This window comes from Cyanistes caeruleus, chromosome 8, assembly GCF_971803275.1.
Source record: "Cyanistes caeruleus chromosome 8, bCyaCae1.hap1.1, whole genome shotgun sequence".
NCBI lineage: Eukaryota > Metazoa > Chordata > Aves > Passeriformes > Paridae > Cyanistes > Cyanistes caeruleus.
In genome coordinates, this window is record NC_141708.1 from 30,375,000 (window position 1) to 30,399,317 (window position 24,318).

The window sequence follows — 24,318 nt, forward strand, 5'->3', positions numbered from 1 at the left end:
TTGGCATATATCCCAAGCCACGTCAGACAGACGCACATACAGACTTCAGCCAGTGAAGAGCTCCTGAAGAAGCAGTCTCCAGCATTAAAGCATTAACAACTGTTCTCAGTGCGAGAAAACACTGACATTAGCTCCCTAAAAACTTCAGTGTAGGAGGCTTGTCACTGCAAGCCAGGGACAAAGTAGGTGAGACACTATTTGACAAAGCTTTGCCACCTAATAGTTAAACTTTATTTTACTAACATTTCACATCTGTGACATTACGTGGCTATGACAAACATGGAATGGCTTTTCAAAACAGCATTATACTTGAATCAGTTCTTGGCACAGGATTTGACCACAGAACTGTGCTAGGGCACAATGCCTGCCTCCCAGGGAAGGCAATGCATTCCACCCAGCAGCCTGCACACAAGTGTCACAGCTGAGGGCTCCAAGCCCGGATCAATCCTCTAAGTCATTCTTCCTTTCAACTGCAACCCAGTTGGGTCACCCAGAAATCAGAGGTTTGCAAGTTAGTTCTGTTATATTTCTCTCTCTCCAGACTAAAAGTAGATATTTCCATTAGAGCATAGAATAAACCACGTGTATGTGTAGGCTTATGGATTGTGAAACTTCCATTAAGGTTCATTTTAATACTACCTGAAGTATTTTTCTTAATATTTTTCTTTTTTATGATAGAACTATAAAATAGGATGTTACGTCCGTATGACAAGCCACTTGTGAAGGGAGGACTCCAGAAAGCATTCAAATCAAGGCAAGTCTTAACAATAGTGAGTTACCATAAAGAAGGAGTTGTGACTGAGCACCAGTCTCACAACTGAAGAACAAGATTTAACCTTGAGGGGCAAGGCACAAACAATCCACAACAATCCACACAGAAAGACTGAAACGCAGACAAAGAGCTAAAATAGCCTCACAGCAGGTGCTTTCTGAATGACTGTTTCTACATCTACTGACAAAAAAGAAGGGGAAAAGTATCTAAGAGAAACCAATATACACAAGAAGTAATTTAACACTTTACAGAAAGACAGTTCTTGGTGGATCAGCAGCTCTGCAAAAAATGAGACTAAACAGCCTATACAATACTCTAGTTCACAAATAACTGACCTCTAGAACTTTTTCTTTCCTTTGCTTTGTAACAGTCTAGGCAGACCACAAATCCACATTTTTGGCAGACCCAATGAATGTTAAATAATGTGGCTTCACATGCATCACACATCTCACGGACTCCTCTCACTGCTCTCTTCCATGCAATTTTGGCTGAAATACAAAATAAGCAAAATAAAAGGACTGAAGTTTAAATGCAAAGCACAGAATGAATAGTCTTTATAGATTAGGCATTCTAGGTTTCCCCTCAGACACAACTGAGTTTTGGGGGAGGAGAGTGATCCTTCATGAACAGGCCATCAAGAGCTACCCCCTTAGTCCATTACATAGCATCCCATTCAGTGCTACTATCAACACATTACAAAGAAATAAAGCATTCAGAAAACTGAACACAGAATGAAGTAATCCAGAAAAGATATTGCTGCAAGCATGAAGAACTCTTTTAGCATACACTTCTAACCCCACACACCTAAGAGGGTTTATCACCTGACTGCCCACAGGACATGTCTGATTTAAAGGGCAGCCAAACCAGCAAGCTGGACAGCTGGCAGGAGGGGAGGGAGGTGCTGGTTCAGGAGACCTGACTAGTATGTGTTTTCTGCTCTACTTCTTCCTTATACAGCTTGGAATTAGTAGAGCCACCAGCCTGTGTCCATCTGCTGTGGGTCAGAAGGATGAACAGTGGATTTGGTGGGAAGGAGATGACGGTGTTAGCACATGCTCTGCATGGCCTATGCTGCTCCACTCTCCTCCTTTGTTTTGGGAAGGAGACACATCAGAAACATACCATTTGTTGGCAACAGTCAGTATCTATCTCACCACAGGCCTTGGCTGGGAGCTGGCTGCTCTGGCTGGAGAGCTGGAGGCCAGGTTGGAAATGGAGGCTACTCCAAACCCAGCAGGAGCCTAGCCCTGGCCCAGGACAGCCACCAGAACAGGGAGGGGGATTGGGCTAGCCTACAGAGGAAGGAACCCTTCCAGCATGTCCTCTTATGAACAGCCTAGGAAAATCCAACAGCCAGGGGAAGAGACCTATGCAAAAGGAAGCAATGATCATCCAAGAAACACTGCAGAACACTTGAGAGCTTTGAGGGTTCCTTACCATCTTTTTTCACCCAGGACATGGCTGTTTTCTCAGATGTTACCAACTGACAAAATTTATCCCCTATGATATCTAGAATGTATTTAGAAGTTTCTAGGTCCAGCTCTTCATCTTCATAGTTTTCATGTGTCCATAAACTCAGTGCTTCATCATCATACTGATCAGGAGAGGAGAAACCATCTATCCTAACCACTCCGTTCTTACTAAAAGACAACCTGAAAATGAAAACAGGTAGTTTGACTGCATGTATCATTATAGTCTGTGACTTCCATTTTAGTTACTACTTTACCTTGCTGTTAAATCTTACAACATGGAAGTTGTCTTTTCACCTTATCATCCTACATCCTTTTTAAATTTTAAAATAAATCCTGACATACAGATGAAAATAGTTCTAAAATGATAAATAAAGTATGAAAACTGAAACTGACCTTTTAGGAACTTTTTTGCATTCTGTTCACTCATCATTCTTTCTCTAGCATTTATTACTCCTTTAAAATTGCAGACAGAATAATTCTTTTTTTCTTTTTTATTTTGGTCAAAGTTTGGTTCCACCTACCTTCCTTCTTCACTTTCAAATTTTGGAATGTCTGTGGCAGCAGTCACTCACTTTGACTTACATTTTATAGATTTCTGTATAATACTGCTCTCATACTGAGAAAACATTGCGTTTAAAAAAATTGTGTTTAAATTTTTCTAGGCAGAACAAATCACCAATAGAAGCTCACATTTTTGTATCCACTACACTCTGACCTTTAAAAGACTTTCCTGTTACCCTACCCAGGGCTGTTTCACTAACCCTGGCTATACTTACCCTATTTTTAAGCAGTAACAATTAATCATTCCATCTTATCCAAAACAGGATAAGTCATTATACAGATGTGATTATAACAGTTAAGGAATTTATGCCAGCAAAACAGTCCTGAATTTAGAAGTATAAAAAAATAACATTTAGATATGTATTCAAATTAAAAAGATGAAATTATCAACTTTTAGCTTCCAGAACAACAACAGTTTCCAAAAGAATTGTAAACATCTTTTGATATTCAAGCCCCACTATCTGAACACAATGAAATTAAACTTCTGTAAAACTTACCACAATATAATAAAAACATTCAAGTTTTTTAATTCCATACTAGTTTTTAAATATGTTGGCATGCCTTTATGTTCTCTCCTTTGTACAAGAGGAAAAAGAAAACCCAGTAAAATTCCAACTTTGCCAAATGTGGAAGCAAATACTCTTACAGAGAAGGTATTCAGAGTCCAATCTAGAAACAATTCCTTACAGATCTACCAAGTCTTGTAAGTGAAGATTCATTATAAAAAATTAAACTCCATTTAGGGAACAGTTTCTTGTTGAAAACAAGTTGGATTTATACTGACAGCACAATCCATACACGTACTGAAGCTATTTTACCCCTTCTTGACCCTTCCTGCACCCCAGAAAATAATCTTCCTTTTGAATTTTCATTGATGGGTCATTAATGGCAAGAAAGGAGGTCACATCTCCTCCCTGTCCTCAGAAAATTCCCAAAGAACACTGAGCAAATTCCCACCATATACTGGCATAAGAGCAGTTACAAATAAGTGCAACTCTGCTGTTGTACAAATTGTCCAGAAAATCTGAAGCTTGCCTTTTGAAAAATTCCACTTCAAATATCAGATGCCGGTGTAACAGTGATATGCTGTATTTTCTGCTTGGTAAGGTACACCAGGCAGGTAAGGCACGGTACTCAAGCTAAGGTACACCAGGCAGATGTTCTCATGCCTTTGCTATAAAAGCTTTAACAGCGACAAAGTCAATCCACAAAACAAATGCGTATGTAAATACTGTTAAAATAGATGCTGTCTTTTATCAGATGGACTGAGTCAGAAAAACCAGGTATGCTTTCAAGTATGCCAGTCCTTTGTCAGTATCATTTTTAAAAGCTGAAGCATCACATTACGAGGAAACCAGGCATACTTACCGCCGAAAGTAGTAAAATCTACAAAATACTGGTGAGTGAGCTGGTTCTTCTCCTTTCTTGCTTCTTATTAACCTACATTCTCTGCATTTTTGCAAATTTGGTCCTATTTCAGAACAAGAATCATCCTGCAAAAAGGACTCTCCCGTTTGCTTCAGCTTCTTTACTTTGCGCCAATCTTTTAACACTGAGCGAGGTATACCAGCTGCAAAAGTAAGGAGAGTTTCAGATGAGGTACTGGCACTGCTTCCTCACAGATCACAGTCTAGAGAGTCAGCAGTCAACGTTTTTTCCTGGTACATGTCTTATCTACATAACATATTTCATTTTTATTTCCACTTGCCTGCCTGCCAGCACCAAAGTTAAAAAATCAAAGGTACCAATTAAACTTACACAGGCACAAGCACAATTAAGTAACTGCTAAGCTCCCAAGAAACTACATTTTCCCTAATATTAGGTGTATTATTCACCAGATATTCTACTAAAACCATCTTCAGAATCTCATTCTTACAAAAACAAAGACATACAATACTGCAAGAAAGTTAGGTTTGAACTCTGTTTCAAGTGAAGGCGTAGGCAAAAAAGGCCACAATTTAATGAATAAAAGCAAAGCTTAAAAAAAAAAAAACCTAAAACCAAATTCCAGCTCCTCCAAAACTTTTTTTTTTGAAGGTTACAGATATGACTACAGAATAGCAGCTATAGTCACAGAATCTATTTATACCCGGCCTGGTTTGTTGGTTTCACAAGGCCAAGCAGTATAATTCTGTTTTCGATACTGAAGTCAGCAGATCTGACAGCAAGAAACATTAGGAGCAAGTCTATTGAACTACTGAACTATAAAACTGAACCCTGTTGTTATTTAACCAAGCTTTCATTTTAAGGAGTCTTGAATGTCACAGCACTCTTATCTGCAGACAGAGATCTGTCATTTCATCTGCCACTACTCTTGAAAGTTCATTTCCTGTGAACAGGGATCTGATGTAGAATGATAAAAGGGTCAGGGTGCTAACTTTGGACTTGGAACCTGGGTTCAGATTGGTATTTTGCCAGAGATGACTTGTACAAACTTTGCAAGTGACAGACTGCCTATGCCTCAGTTCTTGGTCTAGAAACCACATTCCATACTCACCCAAGGCATTACAGTAAGTGGATTAAAACCTGGAGAGTAAAAAAGGCCCAAGAACAAGTTTACTAGTCCAAAACAATGTTTTCTGTCTTGAAAGCAAAGATCCTGGGTGTCATCTGGGAGCTGCTAGACTTCAAGCTCTGTGAGTAGGCACTTGGAAGACCCCCAGCACTTGCAGGGCTGTGAAATGCCTTGCTTTACAGGAAGGAGCCTCACAGCCTGGAGCTCTGAGCACTCTGGCTAGCACACAAGATCCCAGAGGGTTTTCGAAAACGGCATCAGGACAAAGCACTGTTCAACTCATTTGGAATCTACATACCACCCATGCTACAAAACTGCCACTGAGCCCCAGACCGTGAAGCATAGTTACCTCCAGCCACCTACAGAGAACTCAGGCAGCTGTTCCAAGGGAACATCATCTTTCCTGAAAGCTCCTCAAGGTTGAGTGTGATTTTGTGTAAATCTTTGTGGAAAGTTCTTTTTGAAAGAAAAATGTCTGACCAGCTCTCTTGCAGAAATTAACCACAAAAAATCCTTTGCAACAACACAAAGGTCATAAACACTTAACATGTTAAATGTATGTATTTACAATTTATTTTAACAAGGGAAGCTGAAAAAGATTTTACAGACATGTTTGCCTTGATCTTCCCTTTACTTGGAAGCAGAAAGGAAAAGCAATACTATTACAACTGGACTAACTATCCAGAGTACTTCAGACAGACCACAGTACTTTCAGCTCCCAGTACAATTCAGGGATCAAGGACTCTCAGATACCAGAAAAGTATCTTTATACACCAGACAGTGAAAAGCTACAGAATGTAATTACAGGCAGTACTGCTCATTTTCTTGCTACCTGTACTTAAAAATTCTTATATAATATTAAATAAGTAATTTAATGGTATACTCTCTCATACTTAACCAGACAAGAAGAATCCTTGGAGACGAATAAATTGGGATAAAAAATAAGGCAAGTTTTTAAATAAAATCTCTTATGCTGGCAGACCGGTTTCTCCTTTCAGATTAATCTAGTTACAATCTGCCACACATTACAGTATTGCATTTAAATGGAAATTTGTATTTCCCTAAACTTTTTTATTCCTTAAACAAGAGGGATGTTAACACCATGTACTACACATGCTAGTTAGGAGTGTGAAACTATGCTCCTTTCATTAAATTAACCAAATCATAACTGAGTGGCATCAGGCTCTCAAAGAACTGCCTCTGGCTTTCTGATCAAAGGATGAATTAGAGCTCAATAAGAGAGTGCTCTATAAATAAATGCATTAGATCTCAAAATAACCCCCCCCAACATATATATATATATGTATGTTATATACATATATATCTCTATATACACATATATGTTATATACATATGTATATATATCTCAATACTAGTAGCACAACTATATGCACCAGCCTGCTCAATTCTGATGGACAGCATAAACAAAATGGTTTACTGCTCATTTTTAGGCCAAGAACCAGTCTGTTAATACAGATATACAAAACGCTCTTTTTCTTACACCAGGATAATTAAAATGGCCTCAAGACAGATAAATCTGGACCTACTCCTTTACACAGGCATGTTTTTTAGCTTTTTTTCCATCTATTGTAAATGACAAACCTGCCAGGATTAACAGCATTGGACTTCACAAGCTTCTATGTCTTCCAAATCAGATTAATATACTCACTGCTGTTACTGCCACTCTGCAACTTCAGCTTGTTCTTTTCTTTGGCGCTCCTGCTAAGAACACCATTTGGTTTCACTTCTTCCTCAGTATCACCCTTTTTTTTCTGCAAATCATTTTGTTTCTTTTTGTAAGTTGGCTTGGGTTGCCGTTTAGTCCTTTGCTCTGACTTGCTCTCACTTTCATCAGAGTCACCGCTTTCAGAGCCAGACTCATAAGTTCGTTTTCCTTTTCTCCTTGGGTGCTTATCTTCCTTTACAAACTTATCTGCCAAGATTTTGGTATCTATATTATTTTGCAAATCATTTGATGTAGAAGCTATTAAATTGACAGTACATGGCTTAACAATTTCTGAAACACTGTTCCCTGAATTCTCTTTTTTATTAGTGTTTTTATCTTCTTCTGAATGCCTTGTTAGCCAAGCCTTTTTCAGTTTAGTGTGGTAGTTGGGCTGACTCGTCTGGGAAGTTTGCCCACTGCCTACAGAGTTCGCTTTGTTTATTGTATTACAGACTATAGCACTGTCTAGGGAGAGAGAGGTTGAAAATGTCTGATTTTTCACAGAGTTGAACTCTGCCTCAGTGGTGTTACTACTTTTAAACTGAGCTGCAGCCAATGCTGCCTTGTGCTTTTTCAAATGGACAAAGTCAGTAGAGGTGGAGAATCCTGAGCTGGGCTGAGCAGCATTGCCTGTGCTGCCAGCAGCAGATGTAACCGGAGCTGGAGTGCTGACCTTGCACTCCTGGAACTGTGCCACCGCCTGGCTGGCCGCTCTTGGAGCTGTGGACTCCAGCAGTGTGCAGGACACTGTGCTCGAGACTGAGTAAGTCACTTCAGAGCTCCCCTGGCTTGACACGCTGGTTGTCATTGCTGCTGATGCAGTGACATCCATTTTGGTGCTGCAGATGATTGTTGTGGTAGGGGTGACAGCATGAGGAATACTGCCTTGCGAGACAACTGCAAATTTCTTTTCGTACCGTGTGCGAGCACTGTCTGAGTTCATATTTGGCAGTGTTTTCAGGCAATCTGCTAGATTTGTCACAGCCGAAGATCTCTCACTAACTTGATCTTTGGAAGCAGACTGCATTACTGGTACATTCTCATATTTTGTGCTACAAGGAGGATGCACAATAACAGATGCTGTAGCGGACTGTGACTTTCCACTCATTCTTTCACTTTGCCAATCCACTTTTTCATTATTTGGGGCATTATTAGACTTCCACATTTCTGATAAATTCTGTTCAGAAGTGCCCTTGTAAACAGTTTGGGCTTCCTTGGGCTCAGGTACTAAAGTTGGTGGTTTCTGCAACTCCTGTATTTTGCCACCACCAGTATTAACAGGTTGAACAGGGGTTAGAGTTGGAGGTGAAAGGCTGCTATAGCTGCTCTCCTTTTTCTCCAGGTTCTGGTGCACAGGAGGGTGAAACACAGGGGCCCTATGCAAGGCAGGCATACTCCGGAGTGTATTTGAAGATAAGACTGACAACTGAGTAGGGCTCCTGCTGTCATTTCTGAAAGAATTTACAGAGTGAGACTGCACTGACTGTGAAAGCTGCTCAGGTATCTTGCTTGTAGAGCCTTCGCTCTCTGGTTGGTGCTTAATTAAAGGTGGTGGTTTTGAAAGGGAAGAAATGTAGGAGGGGAGAGCCTGGGGACTAGCTGCTGTTGAAGGACAATTAGTTTGCTTATCAACACATACACCTGAAGCTTCCTTTGATGGGTATGATCTCGGTGGTTCATTTACTACACTGTTAGACAAGGTAGTGAAATAGTTACTCTGTGGCAAACTCTGTGGCACTGAATGTTTCATTTTATACAGTTCCGACACAGAGCATTCAGCATCTTTGTCATATTTCACTGAATGGCTTTTGGGACTTGAAGATAAGGATGTTACCCTGGAGTAGTTCTCTCTCTCTCCCTCCAGTGCTTTTATTTTAGCTGTAAAAGGAGCAACTTCTATACTTTCTTGGAGTATCTGTCTGTGTTCTTCTTTGTATTTGCTCAGTCGCTCCCCAGTCTCCTGTGACGGCCTTGGCAGCTGGTTCAACACTGGATCTGCATAATGTCTGTGCAGATGGCTCTCCTTTGCTGTCTGCATTCTGCTCTGCTCTAGTTCACTCTTCACTGGTGCAGTGGTAACAGAACGCAAAGGTTCAACAAACACTTTCCTCTCCAGTTCTCTGTTTGAAGAAAGGTTGAGCAAACACAGGTTAGCCTGAATGTAGTACAACATGCTAGACAGAAGACCTTTCTTCCCATGCCCTGAATTAAGTTACCTATTAACACAAAACAAACTTTTCTCTATATAAAGTACAACTTTCAGAAGTCTTCAAATGAGTCATGAACTCAAGTATCATACCAAGTCAACAAGGCAACACAATGACAAGCCTGTGACCCCCACAGGCATCCACATCTACAAACTCAAAGGAAGCTAAAAGGCAACATCACTCACTGAAATGTACCCTCACAAACAGAGTTCAACAGCAAACTTACTCTTTGCGATGCTCTACAATACTTTTGGACAAAGGTGGGCTGGAATGTGTTGTCAGTTTAAGAGGCCGAAGGGGATCTGCACTGGATGGTCGCACGGGAATATGACTCCGTAAACCAAGGCTGTCAGCTGAGGTCACTGGGGTGGGCTGGTGTAACCAGGGGCTGGGAGTATTCTGTTAGCACCAACCAAAACAAAAAATAAAATCAGATTTCAAAATAATCATGGGACCACAAGCGCAACTCTACCAAGTCCTACCAATTATCAAAGTGAAGTAATGTATTTCAGTATCAAATCATAGATAGTAAATAAAATCTAACATTTTAAGTCACTTTTTTTGACCAACTAAAACACAATTGTACTTCCCCTGGACTTCCAGAATACAAAACAGTTTACACATTTCAGAAGCATTCTTATAACCATTTAATTTTCAAGTACTCAGGATAAGCAGTTAATTCTAGAACAGCATCTGCAGCTCATCAAAATTAACAAACCAATGACAACCAGATGACACTTAAATTCAGTTACCAGTAAAAAGACCATTACCTCTTTAAAGAATTGCAAGATTTCTTTAAATACAAATATGGCATGATATTTCTGGAAGCAATTTTATCTCTAGCCTTATGACAAATCTCAATAAAAGGGATGCAAGTATCTCTTTCCTGGATTGCTCCTCTCTTGCCCCAATCAAAGGATTAAGTATGATAATCCTAGTTAATCTGCTTTATTTAGTAAGGCATTTTTATTTGGCTTGATCACCATCACCACACTATTAAAACCATAAATGTACACCCTTGCCATGGTGTGAAGCATGGCAAACACAGAGTCAGTTAATTTTATGCTGTATATCTAAACACTCCAAAGGTGGGCCTTGTTTAGACACACAGGTAAATCTATGAAACTACTTTTTAATCTACTACTTCATTAAGTCTCTGTTTTCTTATCTTTACTGAAACTTGTATAACAGTCTGCAGAAAAGACCAGGAACAGCTCACTCTCTCCTCTTGTCCTCTTCTCTCTCTCTCCTCTGCTTAGTAGACCTGCTTACAAGAAGTGCACACAGCAGAGTGGAAAAGCAGGACACCTGTTGAAGTGGGGCTAAAGAGCTGGGGACAAGCCAAGAAGGGACTGGAGTGAGCTTTTGTGAGCACCACAAGGCTTTGGGTCCATCCCTACCTTCTTCCCCTCCCTACACTCCTCACCAGTCCATCCCTATCCTTCTCCCTAGAATTGGCAACTCCAGTTGGGAACTGCTGCAGCAGAAGGGGAGCCAAGAGCTCTCATGGCACATGCACACAGCACAGACACATCTGCAAGTGCTACAGCTTTGAAGTTATGGTTTCTATGTTTTTAAATATTTAAGGTAGCCACTTGTGTTTGTGCACGTCTCCTAGGCCAGGAGTTCCCATGCTGTGTTGAGTTCCCACCAACAGCCTCTAAGCTGTATTAAAGTATTATGCAAAGAAGGCCCATCACCCTCTACTTAGAAGAGCTGGGGAACATCTGCCTGAGTACCAAGCGTTGCTCAAACAACTTTGTGACTCCATCTGCAACCATCTACTGTCCAGCCCAAATGTGGGAGCTGCCACAGCCACCCAAGGACAGTAGTGAAAGGTGGGCTCAGGGCACGCTTCCTTCAGCTCAGAGACAAGGCTCAGCCCTAAGCCAAGGGTGAATGCTGCTGCTGCTTTTACAGCTGAAACACAGATCCCTTTCTGTGATTGTGGCATCCACACAAACCAACCCTGGAAACGCCCATTCCGGGTTTCTAAGGTCTATTTAAAAAAGGCCTTCAGTGTGAGAGCCAGAAGACAAGTCACCACAAGACAACTGCCACATATCAACATAATTAAAAACCTACATGCCTCAGTATGCAGGGCTGCATTCTTCAGGCAGCCAAAGTGAAAACAATGTCAGTCTTAAGTTCTTTCAGAATGGACTTCTGGGGTGGAGCAGGCAGCAACACAAAAAGATAAACCCACCTATCTTTTTCTCTTAGGCTTTTCTTCACTGCTATATTTTGATCTTATCAAATTTTAGATCAAGCTCACTTCACATTACAAGACCAACTCAGACTGTTTTGGAAAAGACTTAGCCACAATGTTTGGCTTTCTTTTAAGAATCAATCTGGGGAGGAACAGCCTTCCCCATGATGAAATAAAAATAAAGTATCTTTCTAACCATTCAAAATACCAAGCTGTGACACAAAAGCTCACAATTTGGCAAAAGGACCACTGTCAATGACATGCCTTTTGTGGTCTCTGTGAAAATCTGCCCAAATCAGGCCAAGTTGAAAGCCTCTAAAGATCAGTATGCACAATATTCAGTGGTGGTTTAATTGAAGCTGGCAGTAAAGCTCTCCAAAGTTTCTGTCTGCACTACACGCACTTCATCTTACGCTATTCTTGTGAGGTGCCTGCTTATATAGCATGCTATATATCCCAAGCCTTCAGGAGCTAAGAAAACTTTTCCTGTAATTGCCATGTCTGCCTGCCAAACCCCACTGCCACACTGGGCACTAGGATGAAAATCACAAACCATTTCCTCTGAGACTTCAGTGGTTACACTCAGCAAACTGACAGAGGAATCACCCTGACTTGAATGCAGAGAAGTAGAAAGCAGATGGGAAGGCAGGGATGTGTGTCAACAGAAACAGAAGGGGAGAAAATGACACACCAAGAAAAGGGTACACAGATAGGTATAAAGACAAGAGAAATGGGTGTACAGTGTGCATGAAACATTTATAAATGCAAGAGTATTTCTCTTCAGAATTTCCCACTGGATTTAGTATTCTTCCCTCTCCATCTTTCACCATTACTGAGTGAGCATCCACAAAACTTCACTATGAAGACGACTGTATGAATGGTACACAGTTCAAGGTAGCAAATATTTACCCTGTGAACTTGAGTTCCCAAACAAGTTGGCTCACTTTTAGTCATAAATTACAATCAAACATTTAATCTTTCTTTAGAATTCTTAGGAAATCAAGGTCTGGATAAACTCCCTGCATAGATTCACCATGAGACAATGGTTATTGCTGTAGTTTCATTCCTAGTTCTCTACCTAATCAAATACCCCAATATCACAGTAAACTCTATATCTGTACCAAGGAAATCACTGCTGGGAGACAATAAGCTCAGCTAAATATACATCGTTAAAAAAGGATTTTAACTTACCCTTCTCAAGGAAGCCTCTGCATTAACAGGAGTTTCTGGGTGGACCCATTTGGAGGAGGGCAGACCAAGTCCTGAGTAAGCATGTGTTCCATTTGGATACTGCCAAATAATTGGATAAAGCCCTAGCTGATTATAAGAAGCAGAAGGATGAGCTTGTCCAAGAAGATGTGGAGACTGGTGTAACATCTGTTGCTGCTGCTGGTGTGCTAATGCCAAATGGCTTAAGCTGCTAGCATGAGCAGTCTCTAGTCGCGGGTGGGCACCCAGCAAGGAGGCAGCAGGCACTCCGGGCAACACTGTGGGAAGTAGATGAGGGTGATGAACAGAGTGATGAGATGCGCTACTAAGGGGGTGAGTGTTAATAGCAGACAAGGGAGCCTGAGCTGAAGACCCAGCGAGCAGATGGGATGAACCAGTTAATGCAGGATGATGTGCATTTGGATTTAAACAGGTTCGGTGGGACGAGGAATGCAGAGGATAATTATGCTGATGCAAGTAAGGTGAAATGTGATTAGTTCCTGTTTCTTGTCCAATCAGAGTGGGGTCCCTGTATACTGTGAAATGTTCATTCTTGTCAATGATAAGAGGACTCTTAGTAGCTTCTAGAGCACTAACTCTAGCTGGAACTGGATGAAAACTAGACCTAGGTAAATCATGATCAGTTTTATTGGCTAACCTTGTTAATCCAGTAGCATGGCTATTTTGGGAACTAACCTTAGACTTCACAGTATCAGAAGATTGGGTGAATTTAGGCTTAACATCAGGTGACTTTGTTTTAGGATGATCAACTGAAGCACTAGATTTTGACTTCACAGAATCAGGGACTGGACTTTGTTTACGCAGTTTACTCTCTTCTGCTAGAGAAGCTACCTTTAACGAAGACATAAATGAACCATACTGCATTTTTTCAGAATTTAAGTGTTCATTTACTGGTAATGTTTTTACAACCCCAGGTTGTATCAAATCCATTTTATCAACACTGCTAACCCAACTTTGATCAGCTTCCTGTTTTCTTGCTTCAAGGAAATTTGCATTTGCAAATTGCTGCTTTAAATCACTGCTGTGAGATCCTATTTTCTGAACAGTTTGCAAACCAAAGGTACTTGCAGAATTATCGTGGTTCTCCTTTTCAGAGTTGTTTTTATTAGTAATGTCAAGAACACACTTGGGAGTAGGAGGTCTGGGTAAAAATTGCTCATTTTTTATCTCCACAGTATGATGCTTTTCTGCATTACTCTCTTGAAAAGGTGGATCCTTGGCAGTCTGCTCATAAAGTGTCGGCTGCTCTGCTGCATGGAGCGAAGATTTTTCCTGATGATCCAAGACTGACGACTTCAGTCTTTCTGTCTCTTCATGGTTTTTATCCTGCTGTACTTCATCCCATGGAGATTGTCTATCTGTTAGTGTCTGTTCTATTCCCTCAGTAGTTTGGGATTTTCCTTCTTCTCCATTTATCTTTGAAGAGTTCTTGCTTTTTAACTCATTTTCTGAATTTTGCTCTGAGGATGAATCTGTTAATCTTTTATTTGAAATCTCTGAGTCACTGCTCTCAGAATAATCTGAGATATTGTCTGTCCGCGGTCTCTTCATATTTAGTTTTTTTTCATCATCTCCAGGTTTTCTTCTTTTACTAAGAAAGTGTTTATTTTTGGTTTTGGGGTTTTCTGCAAAAGATAAAAACACATCTATCAGATTTGCAGTCTAATACAGTTTCAGGAAGCTCTCCCTCCCTTTCCATTAACCACTTTTACCTCCTCGACCTATATAATCGTATCTTTCATCTTTCATCTTCTCTTCATCAGGCATGCTGCTATCAGAGCCTTTCCTCTTATTTGGCCGAGTATTCCTCTGCTGCTGGTGCTGGTGAGAATTCTGTCTTGGTGCTGCAGTTTGGGAATTCATTGCTGGTCTGGGACTATTTGCTTGTGCACGTGTATAATGACCCTAAAAATAATTTGTTATTAATGGACTTAAATGCAATGTTAATTAGTGTCTTTAAACATGTATTTTTAACATTTGCAATATAAAAAATACTTAGGTAAAAAGATAAATGTATCTACGTGAACTGTGTTGCTGTTCTGGTTGGAACGAGACCGTCGGCGTGAAGTGATGCCAATATTTTCACCTTTCAACAAAGAGTGAACAACATCATCTAGAAAGGTCATCTGAACCATAGAAGGATCAACATTCTGAGGTTCTAACACCTGGTTTATGTAAAAAAGAAAGAAAAAAGAGAAGAGAAAAAGTAACAATCCACAGATGTTCAGACAATGCCTAATCTGTATTTTCTGTACCAGCGTTCACCAGTCTATTTTGTGTGCTAAGGACTAATCAGAGAAAAGCCTACTTAATCCTGACAAGCATAAGTGACATACGACACAATAAATGTTGGGAACACTATCAAACCAAAGCAAATGTGTCTTTACATGTCATTGCAAAAAAAATATTTTTAAAAAGCAAAAAGTATCCCACCATCCATTCCTTCCCCCTTCACTGAGCTGCAAATATGAGATTTAACGAGCTATTCATTGAATAAACCTGAAGTAGTAATTACAATATTCAAATATTTTATACTATAAATTATATGGCAGAAGCACATTGTAGTACTGGTTTCAACAGAAGCAGAACTGTTACAAGAAGAGAACCAAAATGACTGGAAAGAACTCTAGAACTTAGTGTTACTAGTGAGAAATACTTCATAAAGTAGGAAATGCTAACCAGATCTTCAAAGGATATGGCACAAAGTGAAAAAAATAACATTTGGGGAATATTATGAATTTGAGCAAATTAAGGGAAATAATTTATCTGAGTAATAGACTAGTCTTAAATTTTTATTGTCACACATGATTTTGTCAGTCATTTCAAGACAGATGGGTCATTCACTCTATTACTGTTGAGTCATTACTCTCCTGAAATAGAACTCATTGCTGCCATTAGAAGTACCAGTAACTACCTCTTTTTGTAGCATCAAATTCCAAAATAAAACTAAAATTCACCACAGCACATACAAATTATGGCTGCAGTAAATGCTTAATTCAATAAATTGCAGGAAGTGACTATTCCAATTGCTTAGAAAAAGTAACCATTACTGCAGTGCTGAAAGATTTCATTCTTGTGAAAAGAAATTCTCAGCAGACAGGGAAGACCAGTTCTTCAAACTGGATTGCTTCACTTCAAAGACTTCACTAGTCAAATAGCAACAACAGAATAAACTATAGGACTATAGGACTGTTATTAATCATATCACTGCACAAATGCTCATCTTCCGGGAGATTTAACTGATAGCTCAGCACAGTTTTACTGTAGTTTCAGTGCAGTGATACCCTCAATCTGCTGGTATTGAACCAACTTGGTGTGTTTCTGAGTGCTACCAACAAAAATTAGAACTTCCCAATGCACAGCTTATGAGACAAGCTTTGCAGCTTGTTTTCTGAGTATCATCCATCAACTCACCTGGTCATTCATAACTACCATAGTGCGGGTGAAGAGATCATGGTGAGTGATGATGCCAGTGAACCACTGGGTGGCAGAATCCTGTCTGTACACTCTCACCCTATAACCATTTAAGGAGTATGGACCTTTGGAAGGGGAAGAAATAAAAAAGCCACTGAGGAATGCACCAAAAAAAAGAAAAAAGGCATATATGATTTTCCTGCTTTTTTTCAAGCTCCACAGCAAATATATAGTGCACATGGCATGGACAGCTAACCACAGGTTCAGGAAGACATTCTGAAATGCAAATGGTCCATAAAAATATGCTTTAAAGTTAATCCTGGTAACATTTTCAACATACAGTTTTCTTATATAACTAAATCTTTCTGCAACCATGATGACACGTGATAGGAAAATTCCTGCTTACAAACAGCAACCACAGAAAAATAATCTGAAAAGCTAGAAAGTGGCAGCAGCAGGTTATACAGAAGCCATTTAACAGGCAAGTCACATGCCTGATAGTCACAGCTGCTTTGCTGGCTAAAAGACTTATATCTTGGTGGTTAAGCTCTGTATCTGCCAAGTCTTTCCCACAAGTGACCACAGAGTTTCTCTCCATTACAACAAGCAGAAAGGCAGTGGAATGATCCCATGACTGCTATGGCCACACAGAACATTCAAGCACACATATGCTATGAAGACTTCAGCTCCTGTTTTCAGACATACCAAATCCTAAGAAACCTCACACATTTTGCAAAGCTCAGTTTAATTCACCTCCAGAAGCCCATGGGGATGGGGAGCTATTATGATACAGTACCTATTTTACAGTTTGTTTCAAGACCCAGAAATCAAGATTTAACAGTTTTATTGATATTCAGTGTCTCACTTGATCACTGGAACTCTTCAGTTTCATTGCATTTGGTGTTTATATAGCATTTTGTACGACCAAGCAACACTGCCACCAAGTTCAGTTCCAACTGTGTGGGTTTTGCAACTTCCACAGTCAAACCCCAGGTCCAGCAAATAGCAAGGGAGGAAAAAACAGTCAGTGACAACTACAAACAGCCTAATTTAAGTGATTTAAGACTGCTCAGTGGCTGAACCACACAGGCTAAGCCAGAATTCCCCTGTCTTTCCTAAAGATCAGTTTTTCCAAGCCCTGCCCAGTATATTAACCGAGCTCAAACATCTGCAGCAAACAGGCCAGGGACCTCACAGGTGACAGCTTTCTCTAGTAAAAAATATCCAGGATCACACAACTGGGTCTATCATACCCTCTGCATGTGACAGTGTGCTACTGTAAGGACTGTTTTTAATGTCAACACTTGAGAGATCAAGAGAAGTGCAAAAGTGGTAGTTATTTGGTAATTTCCAAGTGGCCTCTTTTAATACTTTTTGCATATGTTTTGCATGTTTCTTGCTCATTTTTAAAACCAGCTGGGAAGAGAAACATCATATCACGGCAGCCTTCATACCCCTATTCGCATCATTCATGACACAACCAAAACCCTGAGACCTCCTGAACCCCCAGAGCCACCAGTCTTAACTCATGTCTGGAGTGTTTCCAACAGCACAGACAAGGGCCAGAAGTGTGCCAGGAGAGGCTCTGCTAAGCACACGTATATATGGACAGAAAAAGAGGAGGAATCTACAAGTTTATGTCTCACATTTCTGGTCTTGGACCAGATATGGTTCCCACAGGGACACATTTCCTGATGGCTTCTCTCCAACCCTATATGCCCCCTGCAAAACACCTCCAGCTCAGCTCCCACACTTCTGAGTGCCTGACCCATCCACATTCTCCACTTCTCAAACTTTAATGGCTGTTCCAAAGCTCTGCATTATTCAGTCTCAGTAAAATTCTGCCTGTGTCTCTTCATGGAAATTTGCCATTCCTACCTTTCTATTCAAGCTCCTCCTCTCCTGCATCCTATTGCTAACTACGTAATTATTTTCAGTCTCTTGCATAAGCAGAACCAGCATCTCCCCAGCTTCTTGTCTCATTTTAACATTACTACGACAAGAGGCCAGTAGCTTCTAAGTCCTTTCCCCATCTTCTCAGCTTACATGCTCCATCCTTCCTTCTCCAACAGCTTCCAGCTTTTCCCATACTCCCCCAACATTGACCCAAGTGCCAATTTCTTCTTACGCTTTGTTCTAATCTGTGTCCGTCCTTCATCCCAGCTGTTACCCAATCTATTTTTAAAAGAGAGTTTATCTACCTTTAAAAACAGTGGGTTGGGTTTTTTTCTTACATGCTGATGGTGTGACAGGAAGAAGGAGAAAGATTTAAACTGCAGTCACACAACACAGATCAGCTCAGCTCCAGCCCAGCCCCAAGCAGCCATTACAAGAAAAGCCTGGCTTTGTCTCCAGTCCCTGGCTGAATCACGCCAGCTACACATAGTTAAAACAGCCTGTGCAGTACTATGAGAAAATATGTTCAGAGCTGAAGCACATTTGGTGTTTCAAAAGGATACATACAGCCTGAGATTGTAATGATAAAAAATCTAATCAGAAGAAAGAAATCAAATATTTTAATTGTTAAAAATCAAAGACACTTCACTATGTTCATTAAACCAGTTTTATTTGTCCCAAAAGCTTTCAAATTGGCCAAGTTTGGGAGGAGTTTCATTTTTTATTAAGCAAGGAACAAACTACTTTCCTGCCAAAGCTACAATCTCTACTGCAAAGCATGCTGCTGTAACTGCCACCCAAAGGAAAAGTTAAATGGGCCTATTTTTTTTCTTTAGTTTCATTCTTGTAAATAATTTTACTGGTTTTGACTAAACTTCTCCCTCCTCAAATTGGCATGTTTTTTTCCAAATATTTGGAAGCAGATTTTAACACTTTTATCTGACCCTCCTCTTTCTTCAGATAAACTGTGTTTTAACTGAAAGAGTCAAAGTAGAAAATACTACATGATATAAAGGTTTCAGCATCACAGAAAACAAGGAAACAAGGAAAAAGCTGGATACCAAAAATGTTGTAGAGGATGAAATACAAGAATGTGGTAATAACCTTAGCAATTGCATCTAGACAAGGCAGAATCGAAAACATAGCTTAAATTGCAGGGAATGAGAAAATGGTAAAGGAGAAGGTGAAGCAAACCAGAGAGAGGAGGAAAAAAGGAAGAGAACGTGACTATAGACTACAGCAGCTAGCACTGTCAGAGGGCTGCCTGTAAGCCACTGGAAGGTTTGTGCCAACGTGAAGTCTGCGTGAGCAGAAGCAGATTATGTTTGAGAGAACATGACAGCAGTCTCTGCTGGCTGACCACCATCCCATGGGGCTGAGGCGGGGGCACTTCCAAGGCCTTAGTGAGGAAGCATGTGTCTCCTAAGGTAAACATCACATCAGGTGTACAAGTGGATCTAAAGCTTCTCCTTACATGAGGACACCTAGCCACCAAGGACACTGGCATGAAATCCATCTTATCATCCAAATTACTCTTCATTTGTGCACTATATCTACAAAGACAAAAATACAGTTCCCGAAATGATGAGAGGGAGTTGAGTGGGTGATGGGCTAGCAGTCTCATTTAGATGACTATTTCGATACTGCTGGAGTTTTACTCAACTATTGATTCTGTACCAGTGTACACAGAGGCTTTTACAATAGTCTTATTGTTGTTACTGTAATGAAATACAATAAACAAGCTCAATTTCAGTTTTCTTTTTATATAGCCATGATCTGATTTTGCATCAACTCTCAATCCAGTTATGTCTGCAAATTTCATCAAAAGACTATTAACTTGTATTGAATCTATTGTAAGACTATTAATATGTATTGCATATTTGATGATATCAAAAGTAAAATCTAAAATGACTAACACCAACATACCAACTATCTACACAATTTGACATGTTTGTTTTGTCAGCATCCTTTTTCTGTGGCTTGTAAGAATCACATCTGGTCAAATGAGAAACTCCACAGAAGGAAAGACTGAAGTGTTTTTACTCTAAGTTCAGTATTATACTTACCATATTCCTTTCATCTTCTGATCTTGGTTTTATCAAAGAGACTAGACAGCAAGGAAACCCCAGAGCCATCCTTAAAATATCTGATTATTTACATCTTCCCTCCTAATCTTCATTTACAAAATGACTTCTTAAGCATTTTTGTTCTGAAACTGCTTTCCTGGGAACTGTAGCCCAGGTCTGCCTCCTAGTAATAGGAACTCCTGTGCAAAGCTTCCTGAAACTTAATGAATACACTGCAAATGCACACAGTATTTCTGCTATCAGCAAGATGGCACCAAAATAATTTCTTCAAATTCATACTCGTTTTCTTGTAACTTGTATCTACAGCATAAATATTATTGCACACAGCTTTTTCTGCAACCTTCCAGAATTAGAACAGAGTTACAAATTATAACTGATTTGAAAAGAACTTTTCAGTCAGGAGGAGAGAGCATAGGGTGGGGATCTGAAAGTATTTTTCATCTGTGACAGAACTGTGAAGAACTACAAGCACAGACAGGAATCTGAGAAGTTATCACACATAACAGTAACACTAACAGAGCACAGAACAGTTGTAAACATGCCAAAATGTGTGTGAATACCATTCAGACACACTTATTTTCACAACAAATGTTATAAAATATCTACATTCCAACTAATGATATTTGGCTTTTGCTGTAATCACTAAAGCAACAAATAAGTTAAGAACAGTCTAAAGCAATCACCAACAGCTGCTTACAGTCTTATTTTCTTGTATTAACAAATAGTTCCAAAAAAAACCCTTCCAAGTTAAATAAAAATATTGTCCATTATATCACAAATGCTATGGGATGAGTCCCACACAAGTAATGGCCTTCAAACTAGCTAATACAGAATATAAATAACACAATTTCCCACATAATTACCTTGCATAAAAATCTCCTGAACCTTTTGTTCCTTTACCCAGGCTTTTACCTCCTCATGTAACTGCGGGTTATCCCTGAGAACTGGGTTTAGACTGTCTACGTCGTCCTAAAGTAGAGATTAAAAAAAGAACCATATGTTATGTTTACTTGTAACATTTTTGTTTATTTTCCTACATGTATTTTAAAATACAATATTAAGTGGTTAGAGGCTAATTTTATTGATTTCCTACAAATCCCTGTGCTATTTTTAGAAAAAACTTTAAAGTGCAGCATAGTGCTAGAAGTTATTTCATGGGAACACAATATGACAGATCCCACATGTGGCTAGACTTGTAAGCTATTAATAGGATCACACTTTCATACTGTCTAACTACAAGCTAAAAATGCCCTCTAAAGATTTAAGATGTTCATAGGTATGCACAAAGAATTGTTTGAATAATTACTAATTTTTTTAAAAAAAATCTGTTTTCCATATCTGTAAAATGTAATATGTTGAGCGTAAACACAGATATCAAACCTACAAATGTAACACATAAGCATTATTTTAAGAGAAACAAGCATTCTGAGATAAACACCATTGCTGTTTTTCAAATATGTTGGCCTTTGTTAATTAGTAGTTTCAAATAGGACATGTTTTACTACAATCAGTTCTTCTGGAAAAGATTGTTTTCCAGTATTTGGTGGGATATAATCTGGGAAATTAAGATATATTCAGTGGTTCTGTCCTTCTAACAGCAAAAAAAATTGGCACAGAATCTGGTTCATATCCTTGCAAGCATGGCTTAAGAACCACCATTTGTCTCTGGACTCCTAGAACACCTATTTCTCTACTTCAGAATAAACTACTTCTGTCTTTGAGGCTGTGGCAAAGAAAAAAAGCCTAGTGGCTCCTCACACAGAAGATGGCCTTGGAAATCCGTGAGCATCAGCAACATTCATTTATACCAAGAGAACTTCAGACAGCTAAAATAATGACTGCAATTCTCCACATACAAAATTTTCAATGTTTTATCAGTACTGCAGCTGAGATCAAGCAATTTCTTTCCTTGATCTCCAACAAGTTCCTTGATGCTTCACAATTTATTATGAAGAGCTCCAGCCACAGAACACAAAGACACCAGTAACACCCAGTGAATCCCGCATTGCTGCCAAGCTCTCCAGGGACACAAGCAATTTCTCTCTATTCATTTGGATGAGATAATTCCTGTTAACCCACTGATCACAGGACATCTATTTTCAATTCAAAATTCACTTCCTGACACCTGGAGATCTGCTGTGCTCCACCATGGAGAATATATCAATGCTTTGGTTATTAGAGAAAATTACTCTCTCTACCCTTATGCTTTTACTAAGGATATGGTCTTGGATTGAAGAAATGGTAAAGGTGACCATTTTAATACACGTAAATTGGAACAAAGTGAATGCAAAGGAAGATAAACAGGATCTCTACCACAAAGTTCAAAATACCAACCAGATACGTATGCTGCTAACATTACCAGAGGCACAAGAGGGTCATAACTAAAATTTATTCAAGGATGGCCTCTCCCAAAGCAATTTAAAAAAAGAGTATTAGCTATTCAGTCTACATGTGTAAAACCATTTCTGCAATGATCCTACATACAGAAACACCATCACCACTGGAAAGAGGGAATTATTTGAAACACAACAGATCCTGGAACTGGAGCTGTGTGATGATCAATCTGTCCTTCCCATGCATTCTCTTTCACAGCCAATGCAAGACATTCCTGCACCAAAAATTTCCCCTCGCAGATCCACATGCACTGGATCTAAGCAACAGACGGAGGACTGGAATACTGAATTTGGCTGACTTACAAATGTAGTTAATGTGCATTTGTACATTTTGATCTTGGACATTTAGAGTAATCTTTTCAATCCCATCTAAGAAAATTTGTATCTTCATTTTGAGATGATACACATTAAGTACAATGAAATCAAACCTGTTACTCTTAACATTATACTATTTTCATGAGCTCTTTACACAAAGTTTTTGAGTCTTAGTCATCTTAAACCACTTTTGATTTGTTTCCTGAAGGCAACACACAGTGGTGCTTCTTTTTAGATTTCATATCCTTCCTAAGCATCTTGGCCTTCTTTGAACTTGACAGTGAAGATATGTCCATCCTACATATAGTACATTTGAACCTCTATCTCCTATTCAGATGCATGACATCAACATCTTTGACTGAGAGTGCTCCATGTGAACACTTAGAAAAGGAGACTGCAAAGCCCATTTTGTATTCATCTCCTCACCCCTGGAGAAAGACAAGCTCAAAGATGAGTTATAATGGCCCAACATAGGTCAAGGACCCATTACACAAACTGTGTGCGGGTGTAACTGGGATTATGTGGACAATATCAAAGAGAACCCAGAGTTTCTAAATATACACGTAATACACATTTAACATATCAGTCACAGGGTAAGGGTAAGACACTAACAGTGCAAGTTTCTGTAATCTCAAAAATTCTGTACTTTTGTGTACATCAATCTATTTTAAAATGTGTGTGCCATGACTTACCTTTTTCCCTCTTTAGTCTTAAATCTGAGTATCTAAAACCCAGGAAATTAACTGCCTAATAATTTAAAGCAGTGGCCTCAATCACACTGTTTCAGCACACATCACAAACTCTGGCAAAAGCAGGGAAAGGACAACAGGCAAGACTGATGACTTGCATTCTCTTCCCTAGTTTAGCACTGAAGACAAAGAGATGAGTCTGTTCCCAGTTCTCTTCCTTACCCTGTGTTTATACTGTTCAAGGAAAAACTGCTGTCTATAGATTTGTACCTTGGCAATTGTAACCCTCAGTTTTCCTCTTCTTCTTGGTTGATGCAGCATGATTGACAGACTAACCGCCAGCAGATTTAAATGCCCGACAGGATTTTCCTCCAGACTTTTCCTCATTTGAAAGAAGTTTTACAAACAAAAGTAAGTCTAGTAAGTCTCCTAGACTAGTTTTTCTACAAGTCCTGGAATACCTCCTCCAGAAGGATGTTAATACTGGTTTGAAATCCTTACGCAAATCAGGATGCAAATCAAAGGGCACTGTTATATTCTTCTTCAAATCTACCGTAGGAAGCTCTTTATGTACTTCAAGTGGCAGTGCCCCTTGCTCCACAAATGACTATATGCAACTCTGGGAAGAAGACAAACAGCCTATGAGCTAGAAAAATATGGTTGAGATAACCCCTCCTGCCCTTCCAGCAAACAGTCACATGAGGCAATGTGACTATCAGAAGCTTGACAATCTCTGACAAGTTTTTTACATCTTTGCTGATATTCTTCCTTCTTTCTACATCAAAAGAGGAATTTACTTCTGGTGGACTGGACTTTATGCTTAATTATCCAA

General features: G+C 39.5%; 1 protein-coding gene across 19 annotated transcripts in view; it reads right to left on the bottom strand.

Moving 5' to 3' along the window:
- Positions 1 to 24,318, bottom strand: part of JMJD1C (jumonji domain containing 1C) — a 174,845-nt gene that overhangs the window by 20,215 nt on the left and 130,312 nt on the right. For 13 of the 19 annotated variants that reach the window (XM_086899803.1, XM_023930199.2, XM_086899810.1 and 10 more), the window contains 10 exons: positions 20,953 to 21,058; positions 16,107 to 16,231; positions 14,714 to 14,857; positions 14,405 to 14,597; positions 12,654 to 14,317; positions 9,480 to 9,652; positions 6,990 to 9,166; positions 4,174 to 4,375; positions 2,210 to 2,424; positions 1,108 to 1,260 (listed from right to left, as the gene is read on the bottom strand). In XM_086899803.1, coding sequence (XP_086755929.1) covers positions 1,108 to 1,260; positions 2,210 to 2,424; positions 4,174 to 4,375; positions 6,990 to 9,166; positions 9,480 to 9,652; positions 12,654 to 14,317; positions 14,405 to 14,597; positions 14,714 to 14,857; positions 16,107 to 16,231; positions 20,953 to 21,058 — 5,152 coding nt within the window. Of the gene's footprint in view, positions 1 to 1,107; positions 1,261 to 2,209; positions 2,425 to 4,173; positions 4,376 to 6,989; positions 9,167 to 9,479; positions 9,653 to 12,653; positions 14,318 to 14,404; positions 14,598 to 14,713; positions 14,858 to 16,106; positions 16,232 to 20,952; positions 21,059 to 24,318 lie in introns of those variants that run through there. The other 6 variants (XM_086899813.1, XM_086899816.1, XM_086899817.1 and 3 more) reach the window with 2 other exon arrangements.